Raw genomic sequence first — 11893 nt, 5'->3', positions numbered from 1 at the left:
TAATGCGGCACACTGCGCACACTGCGGCACACTGCGGCACACTGCGGCACACTGCGCACACTGCGGCACACTGCGCACACTGCGCACACTGCGGACACTGCGGACACTGCGCACACTGCGACACACTGCGCACACTGCGACACACTGCGCACACTGCGGCACACTGCGCACACACTGCGGCACACTGCGGCACACTGCGCACACACTGCGGCACACTGCGGCACACTGCGGCACACTGCGCACACTGCAGCACACTGCGCACACTGCGCACACTGCGGCACACTGCGGCACACTGCGCACACTGCGCACACTGACATTTTAGAGGGACCCAATTAATATATATATTTATTTATTAAAAAAACTTGGTTTACTAATTTGACAAAACGCAATCTATTGAATGCGTAGATTGCGTGTTTTAGAGAAGATTGTGTAGATTGCGTAGATTGCGTGACTTGACCGAAAGGTGGCGTTATGTGTTAATTCTATAGATTGCGTTAGTTTAGGACAGATTTGGTTAAATAATATAATTATTTATTTAAAAAAACTTGATTTACTAATTTGACAAAACAAGACTGCTTAGATTGCGCGTTTTAGAGAAGATTGCGTAGATTGCGTGTTTTAGAGAAGATTGCGTAGATTGCGTAGATTGTGTAGATTGTGTAGATTGTGTAGATTGTGTAGATTGTGTAGATTGCGTGTTTTAGAGAAGCCCTTTTTGGTCATAACTTCGTAAATATTGGAGGTAGGATTAATTTAGAGGCACCATTAGAATGGTATTAATAAGACGAAAAACATAAATGCAACCCTTTTTAATTTTGACCTATCTTTAAGAAAATATCCGCAACCACGCGCAACCCGCACATTTTAAAGGCACCCACATGTTTTCGCGCATTTTCAAAGTTAATTTTCGACAAAAACCCCTCAGCTTTTCGCAAGAACAAAATTATATAGTGGTTGTATTAGTGAAACCTAAGAAATATTTTTCACTGTTCACCAGATAAAAGATTACTACTGTAAGCATTAGGTAAGTCGGTGAGCCAAATTCTACGCTCTTAACACGAATTACCGCACACAATAAACATACTGACCTGTTTTAGCAACCTTTTATATATTTACTGTATGGCTAGTAACACAGTACGACTGCAACCTAAACTGTTCTGTATTACGTATTTATTAAAAAGGTAAATTTCATCACGCAGTTCCAAAAAGTATAAACAGAAATGAACTCCACGTGGTTTGTGCGTCATTGTCACGCACGCGTGATCAGCAAAAAGCAACTTAATTGGGGAGCATAATAACAACAGTGGAACAGAAAGGTAATTGCAACTTTAGATTAGTACAGAAATATCAGAGTACTCTGGAAATATGCATACACTGAATAATTATTCTGTTAAAACTCTGTTTCCAATTTACGCTTTGTTTTTATTTCTCTATTAAAAGGTTCATCGTCGATGTTCGTTATTTTCAGCTGATCCATTTCTGCTTGCTTTTTGTAAAGCGATTTCTCCAGGTTTTCAGCAGATACAAATAGGCCATTGATCTCTGACGAAAGAATCGTAAACTCGCTTTCCAGTTCGTTGACACACACGTCATTTCGCATAAGTTCACGTCGTAGTCGTTCCTGCTTTTTCTGTATTTTTCGTACCATAATTTTAAGGCTGATGACAGTCAATTCAGCTTCGTCTATAAAATTCCAATGCGATGTAAGCTTCATAGTAGTCTTCCCTACGTTCTAGGTGATCGTTAAGCTACGCTCACGGCAAATTATGGCTGTTCAACCCAATTAGGTGCGTGGCACAACTAGTTCTAATCACTGAGATAGGCCGACTGGATGTTTTATCCTCTAGGCGAATATCTGTCCAATCTAGGACGAAAAAGGTTGCCTGGCGAGGGCATTCATGACAGCTTGTTCTACGTGTGCATTAGCCCTACACGCTGTAGTGAATGTGTGTTAGTTTTCGGAAATAAACAGAAGAAACTACTATAGGTGATGTATCTTTCGTAGAATGAAAAGGACGTTCTAATTAAATGCATTGACGCCACAAGGGACTCACCACTGCAACGTAACTATGACGTATATTAACTTTCTAAGAAGGCACTCGCCTCGTACGTATATACCAGTGCGTATATAAACTACACGGTAATTTACGCAACCTATTAAACGTGTGGTATCAATTAGTAAAAACCCATAGCTAAATTTTATAAATCATCAGGTAATTTATGTTGCTTTGTTGTGTTTCATTTCCGGCGTGCTCAATGCTGATATTTAGTGATTAACTTTGGACCGAATACACATATGGATTTGTTGTAACCTGTATAACCTATTGCCTAACTGTTGTCCGCACTTTCAAGGCAATATCAAATTATTTCCTTGACATCAAGATACGGAAATGTTCAAGAATCATGTTTAAAAAGAGTATAGCCTATTCGACATCTATCAGTTAACGAGCTATCGCTAACCACCAAAGTAATACTACACCATATACGTTCCCATCAAAGCAAATGCGCTTTACCCTCAATACTAAGCTATACCCTGGTCAAAATATTTCATTCTATAGGTGTTACGAATAGCGTAATGCTCAAACTCTTGGCCATTGGAATTTTTAAAACCTGTAGCGGTGTCTAATCAAAGTCAGCTGCGTTTGCCGCACAGCAGCTGGTGTTTTAGGCGTTCACATTGCCATAGCATTCTTTTGGGACACGATAATTTCGTCAGTGTATTAGCATAACAAACGACATGGTGGCCATTCAAACCAAAACCGTTTAGTACTGTATGTACATACTCCGACATGGTGGCCATTCAAACCAAAACCGTTTAGTACTGTATGTACATTTAGTACTGTATGTACATACTGATTTCCTTAAGTGTTTTCGATGCTATTACAGCTGTCTGCACTCTGCAGGGCCAAGGACCGAAAAATAAACGCGAAACAGTCAAAATTTTACTGAGAAAATTGCATTCTGGGAAATTGTATCACGTGACTTCCAAAGCTTATGTCAGATAGAAATGCTTATTTTTCCTAAGTGCTTAAATCGGGCCTATAAAATAAAGCACAACGCAAAAAAGGAATGTGTGTAACCTCCAAAGGCTTTGGTACCATGCAAATACACCCATATAAGAACTAAATCTGCAATGTGTGGCAATAAGCAAAACAGTTTATCATCCACAAAGACACTAACAATAAAGACCTGGGAATATACGCAGCGAACTGCAGTTACGTTCATTTTTGTTAGCTTATAGTTGCCAGATATACGGAAACATCGGAGGCATGGTATAGCATCAACTATAAACAAGTTAGATTAGAAATGTACCGACGACAATAGTAAGCTAAGTGAAATAGACACAAAGCCAAAATGGACTCTAATATTCAGTGACGGCGATTGTGTTAGACTTCTGCAGCTTCTAAGTTCTATTGAAATATGCGTTTTGTTGTTTTCATGCATGCTGTCATAATGGTGTATGTTATATATTGATAATATGTTATTTAAGTTCATAAAGGTATTAATATTCTACTGTCTATACCTATGCAGGTATTTGACTTCCAAAGTTATCAAAAGCAGAGAGAATTACTTACGTTTTGCATTGCTATAAACGTAATCATTCAGTTTGGTAAGTATTATAGCATAATATGTGCATGTAACTGCTTTAAACCTTTAATTTGCCTATATCACCTGAAATATGAAACTATTTTGTATGAGGCCTATAATATAAACTATTCTGATTTCATTTCAGAGAAAATCTGTTTTTTCATTTCAGACCATGGACAGGTCGCGCCTTGAAGGAGGCTTGCGTATAACTGTCGGAAATGATGTTTATTACGAGCGTGGAAGGTCACCCGTAAGACGTTCACCTGGGGGGGATCTAAGAAATAGACTCGGACCGAGACCCCCAGAATATGGCACAAGGTGATTTAGGGATATTTTCTTTTTCTCAAAGAAAGCAGTTGTAGGAAAGTTACACAGCATAGTTCATATGCACAGTATAAGAGTAATGGATCTACCTCAGCCTAAATCCAGTACCCATGTAGTGGCTCACCCATAGAAAAGACAAAGAAAAAAAAAGAGTTGGAAAAGATATTAAGGTGTTATATCATACAGAATGGTGGATAGTTTGTAGTGTTAATATAAGTGGTAAGAAAACTATGGAAAGTCAAACAAAAGAAAGAGTTGTTTTCAAGATAGAAGATTTGGACTTCAAGATCAGTTGTTCTCTTTATTGAATCTCCTGTTTCCAGTGATTTTATTTTAAAGAATGTCGACATTTTGTTTGTTTGATCATTCGCAATGGATCATACTTCTACTAAGTAACTCGAAGTGTGTTAATTGGTAAGCTTTTTGTATGAGGGGTCCAAATGGATTCCTGTTAATAGACTAGCACTGCCTGTAACCTAAGCTGTATTTACAGAATACCGGATCAAAGACATGAGAATTTTCACAACAAACCACAACAGCTAATGGAAGAAAATCACGGATGGACAGCAAGAGAGGAAGAAAGGTATCGTTGGTCTCCACAGCGTGATCGTCGCTCTCCTAGACATAGATCTCCAGGGCACCATCCTTTAGACAGGATGTCTCCACCAAGGAGGAACTATGATAGGGATATGCATCATACAAGTCCCTCCCCACAACGCAGAAGGAATGAAATTTACCCTGAAGAAAGATCTCCATCCTACCATAGTGGACGGTCGTCATCAAGAAAAGCATCCCCGCCTCGTCACTCCCAGAGAAGTAGGTCCTCTTCTAGTCCGGATAGTCCAAGAGGTCGGAGTCGCAGAGACAACACAAATTGGGATGACAGGGTCTTGCCAAATGTTCCATCCCTTAGAGAGGCCGATGATCTTCTACTTGCTATGTATTCAAAATCAGAAGTTGAAGAAAGGCCATACAAGCGTTCCTCCTCTGAGCGGAAGACAAATCGGGATGGTAAAAGCGAATCTGGATCAAAAGCGTACATTAACCCAGCTATAGTCACAGATGGGCAGAAGTTGAGTGCATTCACACAAGCATACGCAAAAACCTCACCACAGAAGAAGCAATATTCACAGCAAGATATAGATGATGAAGATCAGTTTTTGTATGGTAACGATGTGCCCAGAAGGCAGAAGAAGCCAGTTCCTTATGAGCATAAACCAGAACCAGCACCTGATGTAAAGAAGAATTTACAGCCCTGTGAAAAAAAGCCAGAAGTTACTCCAGGTGGATTTGATACGAATGCATTAAAGAATGTGTTAAAAGCAATTGGATTTGACTTTGAAATGTCAGCCCAGAGTCTAAACAAATCAGGGAAGTTGGTTGAGAAGGTAAAGACCGATAGAAAAACAGTTGTTGAAACTAAAAAGGAAACCAGGAAGAGAGAAACATCTCCAGAGAAACCACCAGAACCAGAACCCCAAAAGGAGGTTCGAAAGCCCGCTGCTATTCCTGTGGTTGCTACTTCTCAGCCGTTACAACAGACTAACCCCAACCATATGTATCAGCAGGCTTACAATCAAGCTATACAATACCAAGCAGGATCATTCACTGCACCACAGATGCAAGGACAACCTATGCTTGTATACCAGACCCCAGCAGGCTTGGTGCAAGTTCCACATGTTGCTGTGCCTGCAATGAACCAAACTATAAAGCCTGAGCCTCCACGACCCAATTTGAAAGTAGTGCCCATGCAAATGATGGAGAAAAAGGAAAAACATGAAAACCGGAAATCGCCGAAAGAATTAGAGCAAGAGAAAAAGGCAAGGAAACGTAGGCTGGATTATTTGGAAGAAGAATTGGAAAAATTAAGGAAGCAACAATCAGACCTTATTAAAAGGAAGAGAAAACAAAAAGGAGACCATGAACTTATGAGTCAGAACACACTTTTACAGGTATGATATATATTGCTTCAATTCAGTAGCATTTAAGATTGAAGTTATTGTGAATGAAACTCAATTTCTATCACTACTTAAGTGTTTAAATAATTTAGGCTTTTAATGATTTAGGCGAACTAATTGTTATCTGGAGAACCTCTTGTCCCTGTTTGTCTGCCAATGTGCCACAATATATTTTAAATTGTGGGTGGTTGTTACTTGTTGTAACTTTCAATACTTTCTTGTTTTACAGGCTGGAGTTGAAAGACAGATACAAGAGATACGAGATGCAGCAGATAAAGCTGCTGCTGTGAAGAGTGAAGTAAGATGTTTTATATGGCTGGATGTTAAAACCTTTTAATAGTGTATCCAGTGGTGGGGTGTTTGACAGGGATCCTGGGATTAAAACAAATGTTTAAACATTGTATGCCATGGTTATTTCATTTGGCTAAGCTGATGATTAGAGTTCAGTGCTGTGGCTTAGTGGTTAGACACCCCTGAATCATAAGTAACCAAAGAATACCGGGTTGATGATTCAATGCTTGACGTCAATAGGTGGATGTGCAGTCAATGCAGTTGGTCTATCACACTAACATAGTTAATCACTTACAGAGTAGTAGCGAATCTGACAGCAGTGATTCTGAGGATGAGAAGCCTTCGTTTAACTATGTGGATAAGGGGTTCCATATTTGTGGCTTATGTAATATCACGTTTGATCTGCTCAACGATTACTTGGCACATCTGCTCTCAAAAGCTCACAGAAAAGTAAATAACTTAACACTTCTTGTTTTTAATTGTATACACACAGTACTATAGACAGTAGCAAGGAAAAGCTGTTTTAAGATGTTAAACCTGGGTGCTAAAACATATGTTATCACTTGTTTCAAATACATCTGATGTGTTACCCAAGGCACTTCTAACATAATGCATATCTATGGTTGTCACCTCTATTTCAAAAGTTTTGGTAACTAAGCATACCGCTACCCCATATTGGGCTATATGGCTTTAACATCATAGTTTTTGTTCCAACTAAAACAATACCCACATTTCCAGCTGGAAGATCCAGATAATCGACCATGGTTGAATAAAAAGCAGAAAGCGAACAAATCTATGAGCAAGAATGTGATTAATGTACCTTTAAAAGGTGGGTGGTTTATCCTTCTTTAGCAAGACTTGCAATGGAACCTGAGATTTAGCGCAGAGTTGGCTCATAGTCCCAATACCAAGGGTTCAGACCAGAGTTGGCCAAATATCCCAACAGCCAGGGTGCTACTGCATTCAAGTAGTGTGTGCAGTGTGCTTAGTGTTTTATATCTCAGTGTATGCCTCTTGCCCTGGGGACATTTTAAATGAACTGACATTGAAATTGTATCTATAGGTGTGGAGTTCATATTCCCAATCCATGGTTTCTATTGCTCCGTATGCAAAGTTTACAGTGGTGACAAAGAAGAAGGAGAGAAACATTGCTTTAGTCATGAACACAATCTTGCTTATGCTGTAAGTTTTATGGTAGATTCTTATCCATTAACTTTAAATATTAAACATTTCTTTTGTTAAAAAAATCTAAAAAAATAAGGTTTTTGGAACAGAATATTACACATTCTTGTGTATAAAGCTGTCATTGTTACTTGCAGAAATTCCTAAAAAAGAATCCTTTGTATGAAAAGCCAACCATGCAAAATATAAAGATTGAAAAATCAAGAGCAGTTAAAGAGGAGAGGTGGGAAGAGAAGAAGATCCATATTAAAAATGATGTTCATGCTAGCTCCTTCCAGAGAGACAACATCCAGGATCAAGTAAGAAAGAAGGATCAGCATCGGAGGAACTTTGAGAACGGACAAGGACATCATATTATGACAGCTGGAGATAAACGGAAGTTTGAAAGAAGATCTCCGGAGGAGATTCGCCCCGTACCTCCACAGCATCTCCGAAGATCACCACGGGAGTCCCCAAGTCATCGAGCACCAGTTTCGAGGTACTCGCGCTCTCCTCCACAAAATCGGGAGCGGTATCGGGATGAGAAGGCAGAGCGGAGGTTTGAGGAACGGTCTCCAATTCGGAAACGAGTTAGGGAAGAGAAGAAGAGGTGGTCACCAGGGTATGATCAATACGAGAAAGAGCGGGAACAGCAACCAGAGCCAGAACCCCCAAAACCGACCATCAAATTCACAAAGTTCACCTGGAAGAGGACGGATAAGAAGGATCCACCAAAAGAAGTGCCGGCAGTTGTAAGGGAAGAACCAAAGGTGCAAAAAATTGAGGATAAAACTAAACTCACAATGAAGTTGAAGCCAAAACCTCAGCCATTCCTAAACATTGGAAAAGCAAGTAAAACTAAATCTGTGTTGTCTGGAAAAATCGCTAACTTTGCCCCTACCACAAAAGTGAACACGAAAACTCCAACCACTGGGTCCAGGTTTGGTACCTTAAATCGTGCCAATATGTCAGTGAGCACATTCCTCGCTGCTTCTAAGAAGAGCGTACCAGCTGTCCCTCCATCTAAAACACCAGTTGTAAAACCCGCACCTCCAGTAGACCCCCCACCCCCTGAACCACGCCCACCATCTTGCCTCGTTGATGTAAAAAAAGCAAAGAAAGAGCCTCCTCCACCCGGGACTGAGGATAACTTTGGAAATGATGGTGAGTTTAATTTAATTTGACAGTTTACACTGCTGTTTCCCCAGACTACAGGCTAGCAATATTTAGGATACCCTAGTATATAGTCACAACTCACAAGATACTCTAGTGACAGCACTCTGAAAAGCCCTTATGTTCCTGGTGCTACAATTAAAACAGTATTTTTACCCACAACCTTTACCAATTTCTTGAGTCGAATACAAAAGGTGTGGCAATTCTTTTGGTTTTTTTAGTTAACTCGCTAAGTTAGGGGTTAGGATGAACCTCTTTCTGTTACCAGTGGGTATTTCTTTGCCTGTATGACTATCAGTGTGGATAGAACAGGCCACAGGCGGCTATTAATTCTTTGACCTGTCTGTCACGTTTTCAGCTATGTTAAAGCTGTATTAAAATTTTATGTAAAAAATTCAACTAACTGGTTGCTCTGATATGATAATATTTTTTAACAAAATCTTCACTTTTCCAGATGCTGCTGTTGAATCAGATGCAAGTGGGATCAGCATGGAGCTTGCAAGTGATGAAGATTAAAAAAATCTTAAGTTTCAAACTCTTCCTGTAACTGTGCTCCATACATAGCAACATCATTGAACTTTGAGCAATATTTCCACTGAATTAAGTGAATTGCTGCCATTTTTAATTTTGTTAATAAAAAAGCGCCTAATACCACGGGTGGATAATGGTCAGATGCATCTCCTTATTTAGTACGCATCATGTATTTCCTCAGCTATATCTTGCTCCAGTTTAGCTTGTGCCCACCTATGTTCATGGGCTCCCTTGATATTTGCACTCACCCCTGATATTACATCCCGTCTCCTTGCAGCCTCCTGTATATAGATACAGAGTTACATGTAGTCTCTGGTATGCATTTTGACACAATGCTAACAAACAAGCATATGTATGTCAGGGGTGGCTGGTGAACCGATTTTTAAACAGGGCTGATATTCTATACATTTAATGTATGTATTTAAAGTCTGGTATTTATTTTGTTAACAGCCATAAAGAATTTAAAAACAGATGAGCCATCATAGGTTTTAGCACTTCTACCATGCAACACCTACACCTGTTTAAACGGTTTACCAAAATCTTACTATGCTGTTAGCCTGTTAGGTGTCTCTATACAAACAAGCAGAGCCAAACTGAACCATTCTTTTCAATCAATTAGGTTTCAAATGTTTGACAACTATGGGTATATCATTTAACAACCCTAAAATTCACTGAAACAAAACGCCTATGCTATGGCCACAAGTTACATATTTCATCTTAATATCAAACAGATTTACCTCAATTTTCATTACAACCGGCACCTCCCACTTTCTTGACACCAAACTAGTTACAACTCCTGCATGTGTTTGACCAACACGGCCCACTCTACCACATCGGTGAATATAATCGGAAACATTAGACGGGACCTCATAGTTGATAACATGCTTTACCTGTTATGGGAGCACAAACACTATTTCATACCATCATTTTTATTTATCTTTTCGAAAACGATAGTTAGGTGTGGGAAAAGACTTCGTTTAAAAGCATATTTTGTCCATTTGTCGTGTATGGTTGGAAAATGGGAAACTATAGTCATTCAGTTATAACAAAAGTATCCTATTTTACACACCTCGTGTAAATTTTTGATTTGTCCTTTAGCCCAGAGGGGCCTTAGGCTTGATGCTGAAACCATTGTGAGCATGCGTGTTCTTGGGCAATGCACCTAACAACAGTTGCTCCAACCCATGGGTAACCAATGAGTTGTCAAAACTGTCAGCAATACAGAAAAAAGCACACCCAAAAAGTAACATAAATGGTAACTGGTAAGTTGGTAAGAGGAGTGTAAAAAAACAGAACATCCATATTAAACTAACTGTCATTGTCCTGCCACCCAGATACAAGGATAAATAAGTAACCTTCATTCATATTAGAGTTATAAGACCTAAATTATACAGATAATTACAAGTTCCAAAGCATTACCTGCTTAGTATCTAATCCCCTTGAAGCAACGTCGGTTGAAACTAAAACATCATCTGTACCAGCCTGGAATTGTTGTAAGGTGGAATAACGATCCTGTGTACAAAGTAATAAACTTACAACTGAAAGGATACAATGTTGTTAAAAGAAATTGCTGTTAAAACATAAAAAAGCACAAACATAAAATACAGGGATAATATAATTCTACAAATTCAAAATAGGAGTCAGACATACAAAAATAAAACAAAGTTACATTAGTTTACCATAGGTCCATACCATTAGATTAGTACATAGCAAATATTCTCGAAAAGCATGTGAGGCATATATATATCTCTGCTGTTGCTGTTGTTACCAGGTTTAATGGAATAGTTAAAATTAAACAGAAATTTTATCACATGTGTACCCTGATGATAGCTTGTCAGGTTGCAGACTAAATTATGTCCAATAAAATTTAGATTGCATTTTTTACCAGAAGGGCAATTAAATTTAATGCAAACCATGAGCACTTAATTACACATGTTATAACTTATAAGCAAGCACTTAGTGTATAAAACATAACACCCGTGTTATAATGACTGTCGATGGCCCCCCACATGAGTACAATAAGTTTAATTCATTTATTCAATACAACTCACTTTAGTGTGCATACTACCATTAACAGAAAGAGCAGCAATCCCATTTTCATGCAAGCCTTTTATAACTTGTCTCACACTATGCCTGGTGTTACAGAACACCATCACTGGCCCACGGTCTGGCTTGTTCAACAGAGCAACCATTTCACTTATTTTCTCTGATGGCTTCACCCTCATAAAGTTATGAGTAACATGGGGTGAGACTCGGTGTAGGTATCCACTTTTAATGCAGTCGATTTCTTCCATCTGGAGTAAAGTAAATATAAAAAAAATAAACTTTTGTCTTCGTGTGACAGGCAACAACATTTGTTTTAATGGTAGCACTAGCAACATTGAGCCTCAAACCCAGAAACTCTAGGCCCGTGGTTCCCAACACGTGGGGCGCGACCCAAAGTTGGGTCGCCTGATAATTTTTTTGGGTCGTTTGGTTTTGTCAGTTTGTCATAGTTGCGTTTAAATTAAATAAAAAAAGTAACTTGCCTATTAAACATTGCAACAGGCGGTGGTGAACAACCTAAAAATGTTACAGAAGTAGAACTGATTCATATTTACGATGTTTTCCTCAACCAGGCAGCATGTTTATTACGTAATAGGAGGGATTCACACGTGGATTCATTGCATCATAATAGCGATTGTTTGACCTGGCAATTAATTACGACATAATAGCAATTCACACGTTGATTGTTTGCGTCATAATAGCGATTGTCCCCTTGATGATTTAGCCTGCAGGTGCTTGAAAACAGTTTGGATATTTGCTTTTTAAGTAAAGTATACAAATGTTTGCAAAAAATGCTTTGTACGCGCGTAAAGCAACGCCAA

At 39.1% G+C, this 11893-nt stretch overlaps 2 protein-coding genes across 6 annotated transcripts in view; one reads left to right on the top strand and one right to left on the bottom strand.

Annotated features, from left to right (window-relative positions):
• Window positions 1-395: 395 nt before the first annotated feature.
• zf(u1like)-4 (zinc finger protein) lies at window positions 396-9149 on the top strand. Of its 5 annotated transcripts, none has more exons than XM_026836224.1 (10): window positions 396-2063; window positions 3532-3610; window positions 3758-3906; window positions 4406-5864; window positions 6100-6168; window positions 6459-6611; window positions 6900-6990; window positions 7225-7343; window positions 7481-8486; window positions 8950-9149. In XM_026836224.1, exons 3-10 carry the CDS (start codon window positions 3761-3763, stop codon window positions 9009-9011), a joined length of 3105 nt encoding a protein of 1034 aa, XP_026692025.1. In that variant the 5' UTR covers window positions 396-2063; window positions 3532-3610; window positions 3758-3760; the 3' UTR covers window positions 9012-9149.
• Window positions 9068-11893, bottom strand: part of LOC100185598 (probable ATP-dependent RNA helicase DDX28) — a 7410-nt gene continuing 4584 nt past the window's right edge. The window contains exons 9-12 of the mRNA XM_009861577.3: window positions 11078-11320; window positions 10446-10538; window positions 9764-9916; window positions 9068-9307 (exon numbers count right to left, since the gene is read on the bottom strand). Coding sequence (XP_009859879.1) covers window positions 9182-9307; window positions 9764-9916; window positions 10446-10538; window positions 11078-11320 — 615 coding nt within the window. The 3' untranslated portion in view covers window positions 9068-9181. The remainder of the gene's footprint in view (window positions 9308-9763; window positions 9917-10445; window positions 10539-11077; window positions 11321-11893) is intronic.

Source organism: Ciona intestinalis, chromosome 10 (assembly GCF_000224145.3).
Source record: "Ciona intestinalis chromosome 10, KH, whole genome shotgun sequence".
NCBI lineage: Eukaryota > Metazoa > Chordata > Ascidiacea > Phlebobranchia > Cionidae > Ciona > Ciona intestinalis.
Note: the sequence above shows the minus strand (reverse complement) of the source record. Positions and strands in the feature narration are given on the sequence as shown.